At 52.8% G+C, this 24,241-nt stretch overlaps 1 protein-coding gene across 6 annotated transcripts; it reads right to left on the reverse strand.

Annotated features, from left to right (window-relative positions):
- Nucleotides 1-7,145: 7,145 nt before the first annotated feature.
- Nucleotides 7,146-24,090, reverse strand: CUL7 (cullin 7). Of its 6 annotated transcripts, none has more exons than XM_007972506.3 (26): nt 23,908-24,090; nt 21,990-22,670; nt 21,493-21,644; nt 20,849-21,349; nt 20,151-20,289; nt 19,854-20,050; nt 19,298-19,550; nt 18,202-18,439; nt 18,018-18,123; nt 16,764-16,991; nt 16,395-16,485; nt 16,120-16,291; nt 15,869-15,974; nt 15,455-15,550; nt 15,091-15,266; nt 14,614-14,747; nt 12,975-13,157; nt 12,603-12,709; nt 12,331-12,513; nt 10,439-10,599; nt 10,054-10,270; nt 9,680-9,950; nt 8,371-8,516; nt 8,095-8,221; nt 7,796-8,001; nt 7,146-7,540 (listed from the first exon to the last, which is right to left on the reverse strand). In XM_007972506.3, exons 1-26 carry the CDS (start codon nt 24,053-24,055, stop codon nt 7,217-7,219), a joined length of 5,343 nt encoding a protein of 1,780 aa, XP_007970697.3. In that variant the 5' UTR covers nt 24,056-24,090; the 3' UTR covers nt 7,146-7,216. The 6 variants fall into 6 exon arrangements, with proteins under 6 accessions (XP_007970697.3, XP_007970698.3, XP_007970702.3 ...); XM_007972507.3 differs by having other exon boundaries at nt 22,083-22,670; nt 23,908-24,089; XM_007972511.3 differs by having other exon boundaries at nt 22,083-22,670; nt 23,819-24,048.
- Nucleotides 24,091-24,241: the final 151 nt, after the last annotated feature.

Genomic DNA, 24,241 nt, shown 5'->3' on the forward strand with positions numbered 1-24,241 from the left:
GGCAAAAAAAGTGAAACCCCCCCCCCCCAAAAAAAAAAGTCTCAAGTAGATGGTGTCTCCAGGGACCTGGCAGAAGCAAATGTAATCCTTTCTTGAGGATTGTTCTTTAAACCCAGGCCTCAAGGAATTCTTTCAGTTAAAATTTCAAGGAATATGAGCTTACAGTTAAAGCACACAAGGAAAGAAACCACCATGAGCAAGAGTCATTAGGAACAAAGGGCAACAGGATCAAACTGGCAAAAATTAAAATGTGAGAAATATAAAATAAAAAATACAAAATGTCATGTTTAAAGAAAAAGTGTGACAAATTAATGTCAAAAGGTACTAAACTGGTGTGATTAAAAAGTAAAACTTAAGGCTGGGTGTGGTGGCTCACGCCTGTAATCCCAGCACTTTGGGAGGCCAAAGCGGGCAGATCACGAGGTCAGGAGATGGAGACCATCCTGGCTAACACAGTGAAACCCCGTCTCTACTAAAAATACAAAAAATTAGCCGGGTGTGGTGGCGAGTGCCTGTAGTCCCAGCTACTCAGGAGGCTGAGGTGGGAGAATGGTGTGAACCTGGGAGGCAGAGCTTGCAGTGAGCCAAGATTGTGCCACTGCACTGCAGCCTGGGCGACAGAGCGAGATTCCATCTCAAAAAAAAAAAAAACTTAAAGCCTTTTAAAAATGAAAAGTAGGGCCAGGCACGGTGGCTCACGCCTGTAATCCCAGCACTTTGGGAGGCTGAGGCAGGTGGATCACCTGAGGTCAGGAGTCCAAGACCAGCCTGGCCAGCATGGTGAAACCTCATCTCTACTAAAAATACAAACAATTAGCCGGGTGTGGTGGCGCATGCCTGTAATCCCAGCTACTCGGGAGGCTGAGGCAGGAGAATTGCTTGAACCCAGGAGGTGGAGGTTGCGGTGAACCGAGATCGCACCACTGCACTCCAGCCTGGGCAACAAGAGTGAAACTCCGCCTCAAAAAAAAAAAAAAAAAAAGAAAAGTACACTACGGGAAGTTAGAAACTTTATGGTTAAGCAGCAGATTAGACTTCTCCCTAAAGGGAGAATGAACTGGAAATAGGTCTGAAGTTACACAGAGGGAGCACTGACAAACAGAGAAATGGAAACTAAGGAAAAGAGGTTAAAAAACATGGAAGAGGCTCGGCGCAGTTGCTGACACCTGTAATCCCAGCTTTTTGGGAGGCATAGGGAGGATCCCTTGAGGTCTGCAGTTGGGGACCAGCCTGGGCAACATAAGGAGACTTTGTCTCTACAAAAAAAATTAAAAATCAGACATGTGACACATGCCTATAGTCCTAGCTCCTCTGGAGGCTGAGGCTGGAGGATTGCTTGAGCCCAGGAACTGGAGGTTGCAGTGAGCTGTGGTGGCATCACTGCACTCCAGCCTGGGTGACAGAGCAAGATCGTCTATAACATAACAAAATGGAAGATAAAACAACTATGAGATTTGACACAATCAGAATTGCAGGAAAGAATATTTCAAAGAGGCTGGACATTTTCTAGAATTTTTTTGAGACAGGGTCTCCCTCTCGCCCGGGCTGGAGTGCAGTGGCACGATCTTGGCTCACTGCAACCTCTGCCTTCCAGGTTCAAGCTATTCTGCCTCAACTCCCTGAGCAGCTGGGATTTCAGGTGTATGCCACCACACCTGGCTAATTTTTGTATTTTTGTAGGGAAGGGGTTTCACCGTGTTGGCCAGGCTGGTCTCAAACTCCTGACCTCAAGTAATCCACCCGCCTAGGCATCCCAAAGTGATAGGTTTACAAGTGTGAGCCACTGCACCCGGACAAGATTTTTTTTTTCTTTTTTAAGGCTAGATAAATCATAAGCTATGGAACATTTGAAAGTCTATCCAGCCTGGGCAACATGGTGAAACCCCATCTCTACAAAGAATACTCAGGCGGCTGAAGCAGGAGGATCACTTGAGCCTGGGAGGTCAAGGCTGCAGTGAGCCATGATTGTGCCACTGCACTCCAACCTGGGTGACAGAGTGAGACGCTTTCTTAAATAATGCCTATCTTAAAAGCTCTATTCCCCCAGTTAGGAGACTGAGGTGGGACAATCCCTTGAGGCTAGGAGTTCAAAGCTGTAGTATGCAGTGATTGCGCTTGTGAATAGTCACTGCACTGCAGCCTAGGTAACACAGTGAGATCCTGTATCTTTTTTTTTTGAGACGGAGTCTCACTCTGTCGCCCAGGCTGGAGTGCAGTGGCTGGATCTCAGCTCACTGCAAGCTCCGCCTCCTGGGTTCATGCCATTCTCCTGCCTCAGCCTCCCAAGTAGCTGGGACTACAGGCCCCCGCCACCTCGCCTGGCTAGTTTTGTTTTTTTTTTTTTTTTTTTTTTTTTAGTAGAGACGGGGTTTCACCGTGTTAGCCAGGATGGTCTCGATCTGACCTCGTGATCCGCCCGTCTCGGCCTCCCAAAGTGCTGGGATTACAGGCTTGAGCCACCGCGCCCGGCGAGATCCTGTATCTAAAAGAAGGCAGCTCTTGGGCCAGGCACGGTGGCTCACACCTGTAATCCCAGCAATTTGGGAGGCTGAGGAGGGCAGATCACAAGGTCAGGAGATCAAGATCATCTTGGCTAACACGGTGAAACCCCATCTGTACTAAAAATACAAAAAATTAGCCGGGCATGGTGGCGCGCGCCTGTAGTCCCAGCTACTCAGGAGTTTGAGGCAGGAGAATTGCTTGCACCTGGGAGGTGGAGGCTGCAGTGATCCCAGATCGCGCCACCGCACTCCAGTCTGGGCAGCAGAGCGAGACTCCATCTCAAAAACAAAAAAAAAGGTAGCTCTAATGAAAAGGAATAGAAGTAGAATCAGAAGTTAGGACATCTATTGCTTGATGCTTCTGGGATGGGGAAGATGTAGTTCTGGTGATAGAAACGGAAGCTGCCGCATAATGGGAGATGAAGGAGAATCTGCTCTCCTGGTGATTGTAACCCTAGGGATGTAGCTACTGGGACAGGGGGAAGTGGGGGACCCAGTGCTGCAGGGTCCCTATTGTCACATATGTCAATCCTACTTTAAAGTCAAAGAATGGATTCTGGCTGATAAAGCCTATCAGAATCACGGTGTTGATGTGAAGGTGCCACATAGCCACCAAAATATGTTCTCTACTTTCTCGCTTCACTCTGATTAGCTAAGTCTTGGTCATATGGCTTTACAGCACTGGGAATACCAGGATCTGGTCTTTTATAGGGTAGGAGGTGGGCCCTATCTTCTGTGTAGATTTGTCGTGGGGAGTTTCCCAAGCATGGGAAATGGGCTCAGATGATGTGGTTATAAAATGTGAATGTCCACTAAAAGGCAGTCAGTGTTAGCTACCCTAAGCCTTCAAACTGCTGCTTTTCCCCTTCAACAAGGACCAAGGTGAGATACTGGAAAGCTCTGAGCTTCAGCTGTTGGTTTTTGGTTTTCGTTTTTGATAATAGTTTTATTGAGATATAGTTCACTTAACTATACAGTTTACCCATTTAAAGTATACAGTGTTTTTTAGTATATTTACAGAATTGTGCAACTATTACCACAATTTTGGAACATTTTTGACACCCCCCCCCCCCAAAAAAAACCCCGTATGTCCTTTAGCAGTCATCCTCAATCTCCTCAGCCACTCATCTACTTTCTGTCTTTATAGATTTGCCTATTTGGGACATTTCATATAAATGGAATCTGTATGTGGTCTTTGCTTGATTTTGTTTTTGGGGAGGTGGGGGCTGACTACTTAGTCTTGACCAGCCAAGGTCCTAACCCAGCTGTAGAAATATAAGGAGTCACGGCTATGAGGGTGGCCTCACAATGGGCTCAGGGTAATCAACTTCTGTCCCCTGAGTTATCTTAGAAATGAGGCCAACTGTCTGCCCTCTAGAATGGATGGCTCTGAGGGAGAGAAAGGTTCACATCCTTCCTGGTGCTGGTGACAGAAGGCTGGACTGTGCCTGAAGTCAAAGCTTCTCACCTGGATTTGGGCAAATCATGGAGTTCTGAGTCTTGGGGTGGGGTGAGATGTGTGCTGAGGAGGGCAACACAGGAACTGCACTGCAGATGGCGACATGCAGGGTTTCAAGGCCAAAGCTGGTGTGTTCTTCCCTTAAGAATTGCTATAGGGGCCGGGCGCGGTGGCTCAAGCCTGTAATCCCAGCACTTTGGGAGGCCGAGACGGGCGGATCACGAGGTCAGGAGATCGAGACCATCCTGGCTAACACAGTGAAACCCCGTCTCTACTAAAAAATACAAAAAAAAAAAACTAGCCGGGCGAGGTGGCGGGCGCCTGTAGTCCCAGCTACTTGGGAGGCTGAGGCAGGAGAATGGCGTGAACCCGGGAGGCGGAGCTTGCAGTGAGCTGAGATCCGGCCACTGCACTCCAGCCTGGGCGACAGAGAGACTCCGTCTCAAAAAAAAAAAAAAAAAAAAAAAAAAAAAAAGAATTGCTATAGGCCGACTGTGGTGGCTCACGCCTGTAATCCCAGCACTTTGGGAGGCTGAGGTGGGTGGATCACCTGAGGTCGGGAGTTCGAAACCAGCCTGACCAACACGAGAAACCCCGTCTCTACTAAAAATACAAAATTAGCTGGGCGTGGTGGCACATGCCTGTAATCCCAGCTACTCGGGAGGCTGAGGCAGGAGAATTGCTTGAACCTGGGAGGCGGAGGTTGCAGTGAGCCGAGGTCGTGCCACTGCACTCCTCCAGCCTGGGTGACAGAGCAAGACGCTGTCAAAAAAAAAAAAAAAAAAAAAAGAATTGCTGGAGACTTTTTCCATTGCAGATGAGCAGGAAGGCACCCCATGGGAGACCGGCAAGGTGACTGAGTAGGATGCCCAGGGGCTGATGAGGGCAGTAAGTTCAAGGCATAGCCTGCAGCTCAGCCCAGGGAGGAGGCCTCGGGACAGTAGCAGAACGGGGCTATAGTGCAAGTAGGTCCTATCATCTGCCCCTGCATGCACTGCATGCTGGCCTGACTACTGGACCCCAGAGCAGGAAGCTTCTTTGAGTTTCTGGTGGAGAAGGATAAGCTCATAAAAAGCAGGAAAGTCCAGAGAAGGGCAAAAAGCTCTGGCACTTGAGAGCGAGCTGAAGAATACTGGGCCTGGGCCAATAAAAGGCTATAATCTCTGGTACCAAGGTGAAGAGGCACTAAGTGACAAGCTGCAGCAACCGCAGTGTGCCTGGGCCCACTGTGGCCCAGCCTGCTGCTGCTGCCTGTCTGGACTCTGCCCCAAAGGGCAGCTGTCGCTCAGCAGGCTGGCCCCTGCTGTGAGAGCCAACACCATGGGAACAATACTGCAAAGCAAGCACTAGGGGGCCGCCTCTGCCCTCTGTATTATGGCTTCATCCTGAGCAGCCTGACTCCCACAAGCCATGGCCTTTTTTCCCCCTAGACTTCAGATCTCAGTCCTGGTGGCACTCAGTTCTGTCTGGCTTCTGTGCCCTCCTTTACCACCTGACTCTCATCCCCCTTCCCCCTCCTTCCATAGCTTTTTCTGTCACCTCTGGGCTACAAGCCTTGGGATGCCTGGGTCATCCCTCCTTTCCTCCTCCCCAGTAGTCCTGCCAAGACACAGAGCTGCACCTTTGGCACGGGATCCCCTGGCCTGACCTGAGCTGCCCTGCTTCAGCAGGGGTGGTGCCAATGGAGCCAATCATAGTAGCACAAGCAAACCTCCCCAACAGTAGTGGCAGGATAGAGGCTCACCTATGGGGATAGTTAGGGGTAGGAGTTTTTGCCTTTTCTAAAATAGAGACAGGGTCTCTGTTGCCTAGGCAGGAGTGCAGTGGGTATTTGCAGGCACAATCCCACTACTGATCAATCAGCATTTTGAGCTGCTCTCTCTGACCTTGGCCAGTTCACCCCTTTTTATTTTTCTTCTTCTTCTTTTTTTTTTTTTCTGAGACAGAGTCTCGCTCTGTTGCCAGGCTGGAGTGCAGTGAAGCAACCTCAGCTCACTGCAACCTCTGCCTCCCGGGTTCAAGTGATTCTCCTGCCTCAGCCTCCCAGGTAGCTGGGACTACAGGCACACGCCACCATGCCCAGCTAATTTTTGTATTTTTAGTAGAGATGAGGTTTCACCATGTTGGTCAGGATGGCCTCAATTTCTTGACCTCGTGATCCGCCCATCTCAGCCTCCCAAAGTGCTGGGATTATAGACGTGAGCCACCATGCCTGGCCGCCAGTTCACCTCTTCTTAGGCAACCTGGTCCCCTGCTCCTGGGAGTTCGCCATATTGTTGCTGAACGTGGTGCAGATACCCGAATGGCAGAGCACACTGCAGCCCAGAACTCCTGGGCTCAAGCGATCCTCCTACCTCAGCCTCCCGAGTAGCTGGGACTAAAGGTGCATATAGCGCCGTGCCCGCAGGGGTAGTTTTTCTTTCTTTCTTTTTTTTTTTTCTTGTTCTTCCAGATCCCTCATTTTGAGAATCAAGGGGTAGGAGTTTGATGACAGCATGTGCATCTCTGCAGGGACAGAGAAGGGGTGGAGGCAAAGGAGTGGAAGAAAGGGGCAAAACGGAGGAGCTTGTGAAAGTAAGAACTGTGCTAGAACTTTCTGAGCCTACGCCATCAGATGGAATACACATTTCAGGTTGCTGGGTGCCTGCAGCGGCCACAGGGGTCACTGACCTCACCTTCATCATGTCAGTCTTACTTAGGGAAGGCACCAAGGAACCACATTCACTGCTGGGAGTAGTAGCCAAAATAGGGACTCACTGGCAATGCCTTTATTCACTATGTCAAATACTTCCATACCTGTTACTCGTCGGAGTCTTACAGTGACTGGGCCAGTTCCACAAACGAGGAGAACTGCTCAATAATCTGCCCAAGTTACAAACCATCTGGTGAGTGGCCAAGTTGGGCTTGGATCTCCAGCCTGCCAGATGAAAGCACTTCTGACCACACACCTCTGAGAAGGGGCTGAGTGCCATCATCCTGCCTAGTCCCCTCAATCTCTCTGCCTAGAGGGGGTGCTAAATTGCACCTGACTCCCTCTGCCTTTCTCCCAGTCTACCATCCTCACCCTAACAAGACCCTTGGCATATCATGCAACAGACTCAGTGCCAAAGGCTCCTTCCTCACCAGCCGGGAAAGCCCCCGCCACCTCCCAGCTCAAATCTCTAGCAGCTGCCAAACACACATCATATAATCAAACTCTCAGGTTTTATTTCTGTAAAAGCTCCAGCTCTATCTTCCCCTGACCCCAAGTCCAGGGCTACCGGAAGGTAGAGAAGCTCTGGGTGGCAGTGCAGGAGGCATAGGGCACACCCCGGGAGCGAATCTGCAGGGTATGGAAGGTGAGGGGTGGGTTGGGGCCTGAGGAGCCTGGGTTCAGGGACTCGGTGTGAGGCTCCATGACAGTCACAGGGACTGCATAGGACAGCACCTGCGGCCGGTCATCATGGCGTCTCAGCGTGCCCTTGCCCAGGAGGTGCAGGATGCAGGAGAGGACGTCAGTGCTGCTGCAGGCAGACCCCCTACCAAGGCTGCTGACCAAACCCCTGGGAGGACATGGGCCCTTCTGCCAAGCCTCCAGCACCTGGTGTCGGGGAGGAAGGGACAAGCGGTAGGTTAGAGGCACCTGACCCTTCCTTGCTTGAGCTTCCACTCCAACCACAGGCTGCTAGGACAGGATGCCCCAAGGACACCAGGTGCATCCTGACTTCACTCCTCACACTCCTACAGGGTACATAGTGAACCACGTGCTTCACCACACGTGGACCCACCTTGTTCCGTAGACTGTTCCCCCAACCCCAGCAAAGATCCATCACCCACAGTGCCCACCCCTGCCTACCAGACAGACAAGCTGGTCAATGTGCAGCCCCTCATCCCCATGGGCCTTGAGGATTCGGACGATGAGGCAGTTCAGAAGATTCCGTCTCTTCTCCAAGTTCCGGCCCTCTTCACCCTCAGCTTGCAGGTACGTCTGAGGTGGGATGAGCCGCACAATGTCCCATCTCGACCTGGGTTCCTTGCTGTCATCTCGAATCTTGAGGACCCCTGAAATAAACACCGATCACTCACTCAGTGGAGAGCCCATGAGAAGCCTGGCCCTGCCTCAGAGCAGAGGCCCCTCTGGCTCTAAGTGCATACCTCCTGGTATATCCTTTTGCTCATGAAGGTCCAGGGGGCCTCTTGAAGAGGTGAGGGGCCCAATCGCCTCATTAAGCATGTCTGCGGAGAGCCCTGAGAGCGCCAGCAGACTCTCCACAGAGACCGCCTTCAGAGAACAGATGGGAGACATTCAGGGCCTCCCCAAGGAGTGGAGAGAAGAGGATGGAGGGAAGAAGCAGAGGGAGTCAAGGTTTCAGGAAGAGAGGCACGGGACAAAGTGGGAGACAGGAGAGAGGTGCAGCAGGGCTGGACCACCTTCAGGTCGTTGAGATACAGCAGTAGCCACATCTGCACGGTGGACACATGCAGGGTCTGGTTCCCAAACTGCAGCTCAGCCCAGCCCAGCCACGTCCACTGCAGTCGCCTCTGTGAGCCTTGCTTGAGGGCAGGATGGCTCTGACCTGGTGACGTACCAGGAAGGGGGAGGGAGACAAAGAGCAGGGGAAAGGAGGGAGTTGGTGTTGGAGGGAGGGTGCATGCTGGTCAAGCTCTGTTGATCTCTACAGGGCGTGTGACCCCAGCATTTATGGACACTGGAGCTCCTGGTCTGAGCTTCCAGATCTCGGCCTTCTCTGGGCCTGCCTCCATGGCGAGCCTCAGGTATCTGGGAGCTATCCTATGCCTAGCCTGGTGCCAGGCAGGTTCTCATCAGTGCCTTCGAGGATTGCCCCGTGTGTTTTTAGGGAGACTAAACCATGAAGGGAGGAAGGACTAGGGCTCTTATCAAGCTGGAATATTGTGACAGGAAACAATGTCTCCCCTATTAGGGGGCTCCCTGACCACAGGTCTGAGCCTCTTCCCCCTCCTGTGTTGCTGCCAGCTCAGGGATCAGCCCCCAGTGGGGAGTTTAGGATGACAGGTGACTGACCAGGAAGGAGCCAGACACTCCTTCCTGGTGGCCTCAGGTGCCTCCTGCCTCCATCCTCCCCGTCACCCACAAAGAGATTCCCAGGTCTTATTTTAAAACAGAAAAGACAATGATCTGGGGATCAGGTATCTGACAGCACCTGCCACCCTCAGCCACCAAGCTCCTGCCCTTTCTTCTCAAAACCACTGTTTTTCCCATGGCCTAGGGAATTCTTATCCCTAAAGACTATCTCTCCCTGAATCTATAAAAACAAAAATTAAAAATTTAAATTAAAAGACCAACTTTTTTTTTTTTTTTTTTTTTTTTTGAGATGGAGTCTCACTGTCACCCAGGCTAGAATGTAGTGGCACGATCTTGGCTCACTGCAACCTCCGCTTGTGGGTTGAAGTGATTCTCCTGCCTCAGCCTCCCGAGTAGCTGGGACTACAGACGTGCACCACCACACTCAGCTAATTTTTGTATTTTTAGTAGAGACGAGGTTTCACCATGTTGGCTAGGCTGGTCTCGAACTCCTGACCTCAAGTGATCCACCCACCTCGGCCTCCCAAAGTGTTGGGATTACAGGCGTGAGCCCTGTGCCCAGCTACAGACCATCTCTTTTCACATCAAGCCTCCCAACATCAGGGTCTGCCCCCAACCCCAGGTCCTTTCCTAGCAGCCCACCCTCTCCCCAGTCCCCTCTGCCTGGCTACTCACTCTTGTTGTAGAAGTTGGAGTATCTGTTCAAAGTGCCCCTCAGGTAGGAGGGCAGGCAGGTTCTGGGGTTCAGTGTGTGGCAGATTGAGGCAACAGGCCAGCAGTGTCGGGACAGGACAAGCACAGACACTTCTGGCATTGCCCCTTCATAGTAGAGGTCCTCATTCTCCTCTTCTTCCTCCTCTCCCTCTGTCACATCCACCGCTGCTGCTGCCCCAGCTCCCTCTTCCTTCTCGCTCTTGTACTCCTTGTCACTGGCCCTATGGCCCACCTGAAGGAGCACAGGGTTCCCAGATGCCATGGCCTCCTCCAGTCTGCTCCACGCCCATCTTCCCCCTACCTTCTCATTTGCTCATCCCTTCCAAGGCACTCACCTGTATTTTCTTCTCTGTATCCTCCAGCTTTAGGAGTTCCTGATCCAGCCGCTGGAGCTGGTAGACGTGGAACTGGCGCTGTAGCTCCTTAGAGGTGCTCAGGCTCTGCAACATCTGCTGGGGGAGGCGGTTGGGGAAGCAGGGACCAATCTGCTCCAGCACGGCCCCCTCCAGCCAGCTCGAGACCACGCCCAGGAGACGGTCCGCCATGTAGTGCCTACAGTGCATGCAGCCCGGGCCAAGCCTCAGTGTGGGCACCAGTGTGGCCCAGCCTCCCACTCCAAGGCTCCAGCCTGGCTCTATCCCAGACTTCCAGGCCCATGAGCTGGCTCTTCCACCATCATCCTGCCTCCCGCCAGCACCCGCTCCTTAGGTCCACACTCACTGGTAATAATGCTCAAACGTGGTGGCTATCTCCAGGCCGGAGAAAATCAGGACAGCTTGCAGGCACTGCTGCAGCTGTGCCAGCCTCTCCATTTCCTGGGCTCCACCAATCCGGCTGCCCTGGATCTGCTGGTCAATGTGCCGGGCGAACTGCTCACTCACCTGAGCAATGGCAGAGCACAGGAAAGCCATGAATAAGCAAGCAGAGCAGGTGAGTGGGGAGGAGGGACGAGGGTCTGGAAAGTAGATATGAATGCTGGCAGCTTCCTAAGGTGGTTGGTGCTTTCATACAACTATTATATACGATCATTAACCATTGTACACATTAGCAATATTAACAATTATGGAAAGTGTCTTTTCACATTGTGTCTAAAAATTCAAACTAATAATAATCATTCAAAATGAGAAAATAAGGCCAGGCGCACTTCACGCCTGTAATTCCAGCACTTTGGGAGGCCGAGACAGGCAGATGGCTTGAGCCCAGGAGTTGGAGACCAGCCTGGGCAACATGGCAAAACCCCATCTCTACTAAAAATACGAAAAAATTAGCTGGGCATGGTGGCACATGCCTATGGTCCTAGCTACCCAGGAGGCTGAGAGGACCACCTGAGCCCAAGAAGTTGAAGCTGCAGTGAGCTGTGACTGCACCACTGCACCCCAGTCTGGGAGAGAGTAAGACCCTGTCAAGAAAAAAGGAAAGAAAGAAAGAAAAGAAAGAGAGAGAGAGGGAGAGAAAAAAAAAGAAAGGAGAGAGAGAAAAAGAAGGAAGGGAAGGGGAAGGGAAAGGAGTGGTGGCTCATGCCTGTAATCCTAGCACTTTGGGAGGCCGAGGTGGGTAGATCACGAGGTCAGGAGTTCGAGACCAGCCTGACCAACGTGGTGAAACTCTTGTCTCTATTAAAAATACAAAAATTGGCCAGGCTAATTTTTGTGGTGGCCTGTGCCTATAATCTCAGCTACTTGGGAGGCTGAGGCAGAAGAATTGCTTGAACCCGGGAGGTGGAGGTTGTGCTGAGCCGAGATTGAGCCTAGTTACTGATAAACTAGGACTGGAGGCTACACAAGGAGCCTCATGCTCCTGCTGCTCTTTACCCTGCTTTCCAGCTTGCATTTTAGTTCATCAATTGTGGTTTTTGTTTTGTTTTGTTTTTGAGATGAGTCTAGCTCTGTCACCCAGGCTAGAGTGCAGTGGTGCAATCTCGGCTAACTGCAACCTCCACCTCCTGGGTTCAAACGATTCTCCTGCCTCAGCCTCCCAAGTAGCTGGGACTACAGGCATGTGCCACCATGCCTGGCTAATTTTTGTAATTTTAGTAGAGATAGGGTTTGGTCATGTTGGCCAGGCTGGCCTCAAACTCCTGACCTTAGGTGATCTGCCTGCCTTAGCCTCCCAAAGTGCTGGGATTACAAGCGTGAGCCACCACACCTGGCCACTATTTATTTTTTAAACTTCTTTTTTTTTTTTTTGAGATTGAGTCTTGTTCTGTCACCCAAGCTGGAGTGCAGTGGCGTGATCATGGCTCACTGCAACCTCCGCCTCCCAGGTTCAAGCGATTCTCCTGTCTTGCCCTCCTGAGTAGCTGGGACTTCAGGTGTGTGCCACCACACCCAGCTGATTTTTTAAATTTTTAGTAGAGACAGGGTTTCACCATGTTAGCCAGGAGGGTCTCGATCTCCTGACCTCGTGATCCACCCACCTTGGCCTCCCAAAGTGCTGGGATTACAGGCGTGAGCCACTACACCCAGCCAATTTTTTAAGCTTCTTATAACATGGCTATATACTAACATATGTTCATCATAGAATGGGAATGGAAGGGTGGGTCATTTGGAGGAGGCGAGGAAGGAAGAGTTTGTAGGAAGAGACCCAAGGATGCAGCAAGGGTGGAGGCTTACATGGGCAGCTTTGAGAAAAGGGAGCTTCAGCAAGGCTCCCGCACAGCCATTCTGCAGCGCCAGCAAGAAGGCTGCCCGCGGCCCAAACAGTTCAGAGCTCGAGTTCTGCAGAATATTAAATTGCTCACAGTAGCGTGGCACAAAGTCATCATCCCGCCAGGATGAGGTCAGAAAATTGTTCACCTGGAAGGAAGGGGCAGGAGCATGAAGACACAACCCAACATGCCACCATTTTGGTGTCCCCTCTCTCCCCCAGGCCCGCTCCTGTCCACCTGCTTCTCCACCACGGCTTGCCAACAGCGCGTCAGGTTTCTCATGATGCTGCTTGAAAGGCCCCGGGTAGCCAAGGAGCTCCAGTCGTGGCTTCTGTTTCTGCCCTCTGTGGAGATCAAGAAAGTGGCAGAGGCAAGGAGTGGGCAGCCCCTCCACTCCAGTCGCTATCCAAGGGGGTGCCCTGAGGCCTTTCCTGACATGCTGCCACCCAAAGTGATGTTCATGGATGGAGGTGACACAAACCTGGAAGATGAACAGGCTGAGCACATAGGGAGGAGAAGGATGGGGATGGACAGAAGTCTGTGGTATACACGTGGGGCCCAGGAAAATGCTCCTGACTAGAGCTCCCCACCTGAATCCCCACTACTCACTGGGCCGAGGAGTGGCCGCCACAGGAGGGGGTGCCTCGCAGGGCTCGACATGCACCAGCAGGTGAGTGAGACGGCGCACCCGCGAGAAGAAAGCTGGGCCGCGGCTCTGGGGGTTGAAGACAGCTTCCTGACACTCCAGGTACTGTTCCAGCAGCCAACCCAGGGGGCTAACGCCATCCTCATCTAGAGGGTGAGAAAAACAAACCAAGGCACAGCCATGTCTGCAGGGAAGTGGGAGAGGTTGGGCTGAACAGGAGTGTGGAGATAGAGCAACTGGACGAAATGATACAAGGGAGGGGCCAGGTAGGGTGGTTTATGCCTATAATCCCAGCACTTTGGGAGGTTGAAATGAGAGGATCGCTTGAGGCCAGGAGTTTGAGCCCGGCCTGGTCATCTTTAAAAATAGTAAATAAACAGGCTGGGCACAGTGGCTTACGCCTGTAATCCCAGCACTTTGGGAGGCCGACGTGGGCAGATCACAAGGTCAGGAGATCGAGACCATCCTGGCTAACACGGTGAAACCCCATCTCTACTAAAAATACAAAAATAAGCCAGGCATGGTGGCAGGTGCCTGTAATCCCAGCTACTTGGGAGGCTGAGGCCAGAGAATGGCATGAACCTGGGAGGAGGAGTTTGCAGTGAGCCGAGATCACACCACTGCACTCCAGCCTGGGCGACAGAGTGAGACTCCATCTCAACCAAATAATAATAATAAATAAAAATAATAAACATTTAAAAAAATAGAAAACGCCAGGCGTGGTGGCACATGCCTATAATCCCAGCACTTTGGGAGGCTGAGGTGGGCGGATCACCTGAGGTCAGGAGTTCGAGATCAGCCTCACAACATGGAGAAACTCCATCTCTACTAAAAAATATAAAATCAGCTAGGTGTGGGTCGGGTGTGGTGGCTCACGCCTGTAATCCTAGCACTTTGTGAGACTGAGGCGGGTGGATCACCTGAGGTTGGGGGTTCAAGACCAGCCTGACCAACATGGAGAAACCCCATCTCTACTAAAAATCCAAAATTAGCCGGGCATGGTGGCCCATGCCTGTAATCCCAGCTATTAGGGAGGCTGATGCAGGAGAACTGCTTAACCCTGGAGGCGGAGGTTGCAGTGAGCTGAGATTGCGCCATTGCACTCCAGCCTAGGCAATAAGAGCGAAACTGTCTCAAAAAAATAAAATAAAATAAAATAAAATAAAATAAAATAAAATAAAATAAAATAAGCCAGGCATGGTGGCACATGCCTGTAATCCCAGCTACTCAGGAGGCTGAGGCAAGAGAATTGCTTGAACCCGGGAGGCAGAGGTTGCGGTGAGCTGAGATCGCGCCATTGCACTCCAGCCTGGGTAACAAGAGCGAAACTCTGTCTCAAAAAAAAAAAAAAAAAAAGATATGAAAAGAATGATAAGGGAGTGGGTAACAAGGTACCTTCTGCACTTATGGTGTCAGCTGATACTTGAGAGACATAGGAAAGGGGGCAGCCCCTGGGCTATGAGAAGACGGCACTGGGATTACAAATGCAGGTGCCAAAAGGGCCAGAACATAATCCAGGTGGTTCTAGGGTAGAGCAAGAAGGAGCTAATTAGTGGAGCCAAGCCCTGAGATAGTAATGGGTCCAGGTGTCAGGATAGTTACCGGGAGAGGTGATGTTCTGCACCACGGGGCTGACCAGGGCCTCCCAGCAGGTCTTGCCCAGAGCTTGGGCAGCCTCGTCATCAGGGAGGAAGCGGTCAGCAAAATTCTGCTCCTGGCGCAGGGCCCCGTTCAGTCTGGGGGTGAGAATGGAGGAGGAAAGTGTCAGAGGCTTGAGGTATGTGTTATCTCAGTGTCCACCCTGCCTAAGACTGCCAGTTAACCTCCAGCACCCAAACTGAAGGCCCCCCTGGTACTTCAAAACTGCCCTGTGCTAACTAGTATATCCTATTCCCAGCCCACTGGAGAAATTTCTTCTCTTTATCCTTTCTTCCCCTCCCACAGCTCAGAACACTCCAGCCCCCTCCCCACGCATATTAAACCTCCATCTCACGGCTTAAATGGACCCCTGCCTGCCAGCTGTTTGCAATAGCCTTACCTTTCCCACAGACACAGGCATACACGCACACTCTCACACACCTAGAACTCAGGTGCAGGAGGCTCCTGCGGTCCTCTGCCATGTCCTGGCTCCAGGCCTGTGCCCGAACCATGTAGAAGAGGCGTGTGTGACGACAGAGTTGCTCCCGGAACACTGGCCAGAACGTGGGCTTGGGGCCTAGGATCTCTAACCCCCGAATGCGCGTATCAATGCCACCCTGAAACACACACAGGACTATCTTCACTCGCCCCACACACTCCTTGGGATGGGCTGGGGTCAGCTATGCCCTCGAGCCTCACACCTGGAGCTGCTTGAGACCCAGGCTGGTCCTCTGGCTCAAGATCTGCCCGTTTATGGGGCTCAGAGCCCCCTACCCAGGGCCACACCCCACATCCCTAGGCCCACCTGCTGGCAGCGCTTTATGCGGATCTGGATGATGGGCCAGAAGCGGGTCAGGTTCTCCAGGAGGATCACCCGGCTGGCAGAGGGCATCACATTCACCTGGCAGGGGGGCAGAGAAGGCTGTCACCTCTACACGTGCAGATGGGAGTGCTGAGCCAAGTTGGCTCTAGGCTCCAGTCCCCTCACTTGTTTCCCTCCCTTCCCCAGCCCTGGGATGTGTAGGGTCCGGAAAAAGCTATCCTCATTGTCCACCCTCACTGTTTGGGGCCTGGTGGCACAAGCACAGGGATAAAGGACACTACTTTCTGTGGGGCTCAAGACAGGTGGGAGTAGAAAAAAGTAGGATAGGGCCAGATCGAAGCAGGAGGGCAGATCCTGTGAGGGGTGGGGTAATGGCTAATGGCCCTGGGGCCCTACCGAGTTGAGTTCCGTGTGAAGAGAGCTAGTGCTATCACCCCCACACACCACCACTCGGGCCGGCATGTAGCTCGAGTCCTCGCTAGCCACAAGCAGAGTCAGTTGCCTGGGAGTGGGGAGGAAAAACCATTTGGAACTTGCAGACAGGGCCCATGGCCAAGTCCAGGGGGGTGGTGCGTCCCCCAAAATAAACACAGGGGCGTCACAGGAAAGCGTAGGTGTGTGGCAAAGCACATGCATGGGAGCGTTACCTGATGAGGACGCCCTGGTGCATGTGCAGGGTGATGTAGTGGGAGCCGGCGCTGCCGTTGGACTCCCAGTAGGTCTTGGGGTTGTGGTCCGTCAGCTTGCTGGCCCGGTGTGGGTTGGAGGACACCTCCACCTTCTCCCAGCACTTGTCCTCCTTCACTTCCACACTGGAGCCTGGGGGTAAGTGGGAATGGGTGGTGGTCACAGCCAGGTAGGGTGTAGAGGGGAAACAAACATAGGTATGGAGAGGTAGAGCAACAGGGCAACAGGCACGAACCCTGGCATAAGTATCTGAGGAACACATCAAAGAAAGGGATGTTGATGGACCGTTGGGTTCGTCTGTGGTCTTCAATCTGGCCCAGCACCATCTGCAGCCAGAACATCAGAAAGAAGGGACACGGGGGCAGGAGGAACACGGAGAGACACATGGAAACATGGATGAAGGAGAGACCAAGCAGCAGTGGGACTTCCTCTACAGCACCAGCAGAGCAGGCCCAGACAGGGAAGAGGGGCAGGGAAACAAATGTCCCAGGGTCACTAGAGTCACCTGTTGTTCCCAGCCATGGGAACACAGCCCTTACCCGCCACTGCTTGGGTTTCATATTCTGATGCTACTCTGAGCCCACAAGCTCCCCTTCCTTCTGACCTGGATGCAGCCTCCCAGGATGTTGGTGATGAGTTTGCGGTAGAGGTGGGCATGCTTCTCACACTTGAACACCATGTCCCGCAGCTCCTGAGCCAGCTCCAGCTTTCCCAGGTGCTTTTCCAGGGCCTTGGAGATGGCGTCTCTTGCTCCCAGCTGATTCAGCACCACGGCATAGTCCCTGCTCACTGAGGTCAGGCGGTGCAGGAAGAAAATCAGTTCCTGGAGCACCTGGGTGGGGACATAAAGGAGGAGATGAATGAAGACAGGGCGAGGGCTGCAAGGGCATCTGCAGTAGCAGGTACCCACTGTGTACTGGGTGCTGGGGGTGCTACAGTGAGCAAGGCAGAGTGAGGAAATGAAAAGAAAGGGATGGGGAGACACAAGAGCCAGGTGGTTAGAGAACTGAAGACAAACCAAAATGGAAAAGGGCACAAGATGCCCTGCTACTCTAGGGTTCTAGGCTGCTGATTATATTGATAAAAACTGCAGAGAGCATCCCTGGGTTCTTTCATCCAGGCCCCACTGTCCCAAAAAACAGTTGTAGGGCTGTATTTTGAGATGTTCAGGCACAGACACCTGGATGGCTGGGAAGGGACTGACAGGGACTGGGTTTGTGTGTATACCCAATGAGCCTGCCTTAGAAAGTAAATTCTACATAACAGCCAAAAATACAGCCACACTGCAAACACCTACTGTCACCATGACCCTAGTTCTCTGAGCCCTTCTGAAGCCTTCTGTGCCCAGGACTTCTCTGTAGCTTTTGCAGGGGACTCTGGTATGTGATGGGCCCTCTGCATCCTTCATCCCCCTTTCTCCCACAGGACCAGCCAAAAATGGAGCTACTGAAGCTCTTAATGTTCTATGTAATAATATCTCCATATCCTTTTGTGTAAAAAAGAGAGTGGCAAGATCACACATTTGGGTTTGCTTATATTTGCATAAGGGAACATGGGAATGATACGTAAATTAATACAAGTAATTACCAGTAAGGGGTGTGTGGGGGACACTGGGAGAACAGGGATTTGGGTGAGAGCAAGAATTCTCAGTGTATACCTTGTTAGAGCGTTTTGATTTGTGAACCATGTGAATGTATTACCTATTTAAAAAAAATAAAATTCAATTTTAAAAGCAAAACTCAAACTAAGAGCCCAAAGGCTCTATCACACCCTCCAGAGCCTTGCCCAGTGGGTGTGCCTTGCCAGTGGCTGCCTTTATCCTCTCCCCCAGCCTCTCCCCAGAGCAAGGCAGGGGTACCTCTCGATCAGTGTTTGGGGACCGCAGGCAGGCCATGCAGGCATCCACGGCCTCGTGCCAGGGGAGCAGCAGTGCCTCAGGGAAGTCTACCAGCTGCTTCAGGATTCTGGGGGCAGAGAAATGTGCAGCCAGCCTCATAGACCCCCTTTCCCCTCAGAGATCCCACCTGTCACCACGCTCTTACCTCAGCACAGTCAGGTGCAGGGCCCTGTTAGTCTCTGGAGCGTCCAGGCTCTGCATCAGTGCCAGGAAGGGCTGGGGCTGCCGCTGCAGCTGCAGCAGGAGTGGCTTGACCTTGTTCTCCTGCGTCCCCTCTGAGCTGAGGGCTTGCTCTAGATCCAGGAGGATTTTCCCAGCTGGACCATAATCCTCCACGAGATGCTGCAGCGGAGTGTTGGGACTCTGAGATGGGGGTTCTTTTGCTACAGGAAGAGGAGAGTCACAGGAATTGGCCATTGTTAGTAATGTGAAGGCTCAGAAATAGATTCATAACTCTCAATGTTTTTCTCTAATTTCTCCTAAAAAATGTTTTAAATTTTTTAACCCCCGCCCCCCCGCCCCCCGCAAAAGTCAGGTTTGGGGATCTAATCTCTTAACGTCCTTGTAAGACAGCTTTATGACAAATTTTATTATTTATTTATTTATTTATTTATTTATTTTTTGAGATGGAGTCTTGCTCTGTCACCCAGGCTGGAGTGCAGTGGTGCCGTCTCGGCTCACTGCAACCTCCGCCTCCTGGGTTCACACCATTCTCCTGCCTCAACCTACCAAGTAGCTGGGACTACAGGCGCCCACCACCACGCCCGGCTAATTTTTTTTTGTATTTTTAGTAGAGACGAGATTTCACCATGCTAGGCAGGATGGTCTCAATCTCCTGACCTCATGATCCGCCCGCCTAGGCCTCCCAAAGAGCTGGGATTACAGGTATGAGCCACCGCACCTGGCCTTTATATTCTTAAAATAGCAAAGTAGCTTCATCTGCAATCAGGAGAGCACTTCCCTTTATTTCAAAGCATGGAGTATATTCTCTACAAGAAAAAAAGCTAAATGTGGGGGCTTTTATAAGTTTTCAAAATTATCTTGCAATTTTCTAACTTTACATCCTCCTTCATTCTTTGAGGGAACACAGTGCCCGCTTCTCCATTTGTTGCTTCTCTCTAAGTTGCAGATTCTAAGGTGGCATCACTTCCAGAAAGGACTGCATAAAAGTCAGCACAGACATCTCTCCTGTGCTAATGCCCTGAAGGTGTGTCGACTCAGCTGCTGTGTCTGGCACCCACCTTCCACTTTGGTTGCATCTTCTGAGTCCTTAACCTGGGCCTGAGCTTGCAGGAGGACATCTTGTTGGGCTCCTAGAAGGGATGGGTAGGCTCGGTGCCCTGCTAGGGCTTCAGGCCCATACTTCTTGTAGACACGGCAGTTGATCAGGTCCCTGAGGGCACTGTCATTGAGTCGCTGTGGCAGAGTCAGCAGCAAGTCCTGGGCCAATTCTATGGGCACGGCCAGTTCAGCTAGGATCTCATCATCCAGAATCTGCCATCAAGGAGAAGCTCTCATTGCAGACAGCCCTGCCGGCACAGAGGACCCAGGGAGCACTTGGTAGAAGTGGGGCTCTCTCTGCACACATACCCTCCATCCTGATCTTCTCAGCTGGCAGCTGGCTCCTCCCAAACAGCTCATCAGCCTCTCCCACCTCTGAAAATTCCAGACCCCTCCTCTGCAGCCCCTTCCACTCTCTGACCTCCACTTTTCATCCTGTGCCTTTCAAATGCTCTATACAGTCCAGCCCTTGCAATAGAGCCCTCCAACCTCTGAGTGCCTCCAGGCTGGCTCTACCTCCCCATCTAGGTTCTCCTGGAGGATCTGGAGAACCTCCTGATGGTCAGGTCCATCCAGCTTTTTGATGAAGAAGAGGAGTTCCCACCACTCAGCTAGGGTCAGGTGTTCACACTCCTCAGTGTCCTCATCCTCAGGCAGCACATAAGGCACAGCATAGAGTTCCGTCATGGGCCTCCAGCGCCAGGCAGGCAGGGCTGTGGAAATGGGCCGAGGGGCACAGGGATGTCACTAGCAACTGAGCAGGACCACCGTTACTCTGCTCAGAGCTGACCCTTGCTTCCTCCCTGAGCTCACCTCTACCCAGGACTCTACTGGCCACCGCCCCTTGGTACTCATCAGCCTCAACCATGTCCTCAGTGTCTTCCTCAAAGCCCAAGATCTCCAGCATGTGCCAGTGCACCCAATAGGTGCGGCCTGTTAACTCCCACAATACCTGGAGGATAGGGAAAGAAAGAGAGGGAAGGGGAAGGGAGGACTCACTAATGACTGGCTGTGGCCCAGTACTGAGGACTTACAGCCCTCAGGGTGACCACCTGGCCAGGTTTTAGAAAAACCTTCATGTAACAAAACAGCAGCATATGGAGAATACACACACACACAGACACATACACACACACACACACACACACAAAGGATGCCCTCTCCTTTGGGGGATGGGCCTGTCTCTCCTCTCACCCTATCTTTCACAGCTTATGCCCCCACACTTCCTATTGGCCTCTACCACTCCATCTCCCTGACCCTGACTTTTGGAGGAGTCTGGCTATATCAGTTTCTTCCTGTGTGAGTCTTCTTGACTTCACAGCCTCCTAAACCCAGATTTTTCCAGCTCTCAGAATGGCCCGCCTCTCAACTACTGACTCTTTTTCACCATCCCAATCTTATAGAACGCTTTCTCTTTGGGTGGCCTGCTGGAGCCCCTCTGTATGGAAGTCCCAACTCTGCCCCACCCCAAATAGACCCCTAACAGTGTCCCACCACCATATGCCACTCACCTGCACAGGAGGCACGCCGTTGTTGCTCTGCCGAAACTCGCCCTCATCCCCGGCACTGATCTCCTCATAATCATCCAGCATCCGCACTCGCATCCCCGGCTGCAGCGTGTCCCGCACATACAAGGCATAGGTATTGCCACTTGCGAACTCAGAACGAGGGCGAAAACGTCTTGACCTCCTGAAGGAGGGCTGAGCCTGGGCAGTGGGGAACCCTGGGCTCACATCTGCCAGCTGAGGCTGGAAGATGGAACTGGGGGACCGTGCTGAGCTCCTTGGTCTGTCTGTGGCCTGGTCCCAGCGCATGGCTTGCACCAGCTCCGAGATCAGGGTGCCCATGGCCATACTGAACTCCAGCTCCAGTTGACCCCTCTTCCCACTCAACTCCTCAGGAGCAGAAGTGTTCTGGGCTCCTGGCTCCGCAGCACTGTTGTTCAGCTGATCCAGGAGCGAGGTGACATGCAAATACCGCTTCACCAGGGAGAAGAGCACCCTTCCTGGGACCTGTGGGATACAACCTTTGGCCTACATCCACCTTGTCCCAGTTTAAGACCCTCTCTCCATACCATCCTCTGTAGATAGGTACAAAGGCCTGGTCCCTAGATCTTGTTCACAAGCTCCCCCCACCTTACACCCCCAAAGGTAACCTGTGGTAGCTGAATGCCCTCGAAAGACATGGGATGTTCAGAGAGCGTGGCCTGTGCAAACAGTGCTAGCAGAGCACAGCGGCTGTCAAAATCCAGGTGTTTCTCAATGGCTTCCTGTTGGCTCAGTGACAGAAGGATTTGAGTCCGGGTCCCTGTAACCCATATCCCAATTAGTAACTTCTCCCTAATCTCACCCTTCCTAGAAATCGTAGACCCTCTGTTCTTTCAATCCAATCCTTTTGCCACCACACAATGGGAAAGAACTGATTTGCTTCAAAAGCTAAAATTTGACAACTTATATACATACACACATGCACATAAACACCATCTACAATAGTCTAAACTGTAAATTCTTCCTTTGCATAAAAAGCAACTAATTAATACGAGGTTATTGAAGATAGTCTTTCCTCTTTTGGCAGATAACCCCCACCCTCACTCCCATTCCCACCTCCTTTTCTTCCAACTCTAAGAGAAGGGCAACAGAATCATTTACGTACTGATGAGATCAGAGGCTCCTGCCACAGTGTCCTGTGAGTCCCTGAGCCGACCCAGCCCTTCTGCTTTCCCTTCCTCCCCACAATGCCCCTCACCAGCATCATGGGAGGACAGGGCTTGTATCATCCGGCCTGCGCTCCAGCGAATCTGATAATCGGGACTACTCAACATGTGCATGAGCAAGTCCAGGACTCTTGGGTCCTTGAATACCCCAGTGAGGGGCTCGATGCTGGCATAGGCGCTGAGCACGTGGACAGTGTGAAGTAGAGGAGCAGGAGGGATGGTGCCCACACACTCCTCCAGCTGCCGAAGGGCTCTCTGAATGAGGGACTTCACATCGGTTTCCATCTCCTCCAGCACAGATTTGTCCAGGGCCCCAACCTCCCCTGCAGACTCCTGGGAGGGCCCGATGACCTGGCCATCCTCGCCCAGCATCTTGTGGCAGTTGGCATAGATCTCATCCTTGGACATCCACAGCAGGATGTGCTCAGCCTTGCAGTCCACTTGGCCAGAGCCCCCGTCACCCTCCTCGCCACGCCGCAGGATGAGCCAACGGATCTGGTACTCAGGATGCCCATCATGGCCCACTCGCTGGCGGATCAGCTCATCAGGATAGGCATGTAAGCCAGGCCCCAGGGGCACCCTGAATTCCCTGTAGCGGAGTTCCCCCACCATCCTGGCACCTGGAGCACACAAGGAAAAGAGAACAGACAAGCTAGAGTAAGGAGAGGTCAGAAAATCAAAGACATCCAGGAGGTGGGGAAGCAAATGGCAACAGCTGTCAGGCAGGGTGGGGTAAAGCCAGGCCCAGGAGTTGCATGCTGCACCCTGAGTCGGGGCAGGCCTAAGCAGAGAACACTGGGGTGTTCTGTTGTGAAATAACACAAAATTTGGGGGCTAAAAGGTCCCCAAGACCCTGCGGCCTGGAGTGGGTTGGTTTGGAACAGTGGGTAGACTAGTGGGGGCAGGCAGGGCAGCCTTGGAGTTACAAGTGAATCCCAAGGCCTTGGAAGAGGCAGCTACCCTGGGGATATGTGAAGCCCAGAGGGGTATGTTTGGGAGGGAGATCGTGTGTGTGGAAAGGGGTGCTGTCTCTAAGGATTGGAGCATGGGAGTGTGAGACCCAAGTTAAGAGTCCCGAGATCGCAGGGTTAAGAGACCTGAGAAGGCCGGGCGCGGTGGCTCAAGCCTGTAATCCCAGCACTTTGGGAGGCCGAGACGGGCGGATCACGAGGTCAGAAGATCGAGACCATCCTGGCTAACACGGTGAAACCCCGTCTCTACTAAAACTACAAAAAAAACTAGCCGGGCAAGGTGGCGGGCGCCTGTAGTCCCAGCTACTCGGGAGGCTGAGGCAGGAGAATGGCATGAACCCGGGAGGCGGAGCTTGCAGTGAGCTGAGATCCGGCCACTGCACTCCAGCCTGGGCGACAGAGCGAGACTCCGTCTCAAAAAAAAAAAAAAGAGACCTGAGAACTGGTGGTGGAGTGGTAGGGCAAGGCGCGTGGACTGGCAGGAGGCACTGGTGGGTTGGAGGCGCCTCTGACTGGAGCGACTGGAGCAACTGGAACAAAAGGGCTGGTGGGGGCGCCGCGAGACCCAGGGCAGGGTGCACAAACAAGGTAGGTGAGGGGCGCGAGGCTTGGGGGACCGAGGTTGGAGACCCGAGAAGCCAGGGGCGCGCGGTAAAGTGGGGGAGGGGGGATTAGGCCCCATAAACTAGAACCCCGAGGCACGGTAGGATGGGGAACCGAGGTTGGGTGAGCGCGAGGCTCGATGGGCAAGTGGGCAGGAGAGGAGGAGCAAGGGGCCGCGGCGGGGCTCTGGCCACCTCAGAAGTCCACCGGGGTCCTGGCGCGAGGCCTGTCCTTCACAGAGCAAGGGACGCGGCACAGATGCTGGCGGCGAGTCGGGCCCCACCTGGGCCCCGCGAGGGGGTCGAGACGGAGAGACGGGAAGGGGCGTGCCTCTGCGAAACAGAGCGGCACCCGCCTGGGTCGGCAGCCACTGGGGCAGGGCGGAGCCTGGTCCCTGCCAGCGTCTCAGCCAGCCAAAAGCCACGGCTCATTTCCGCCGGACCCAGCGGAAAGCTAGGGGCCCTGGGAAAGGGCCGGGGAGGAGCCGCGGATGCCACCTTGGCGACGCAGCACCTCCTCCTCTGCGCCGCCCTTTCCTCTTCCTTTTGTCCTCCCTCCTGCGGAAGTGCCCTCCCTGTTTCCCAGTCACAACTGGAAAAGGCCTTGGACGTCATTTA

This window comes from Chlorocebus sabaeus, chromosome 17, assembly GCF_047675955.1.
Source record: "Chlorocebus sabaeus isolate Y175 chromosome 17, mChlSab1.0.hap1, whole genome shotgun sequence".
Classification (NCBI taxonomy): Eukaryota; Metazoa; Chordata; class Mammalia; order Primates; family Cercopithecidae; genus Chlorocebus; species Chlorocebus sabaeus.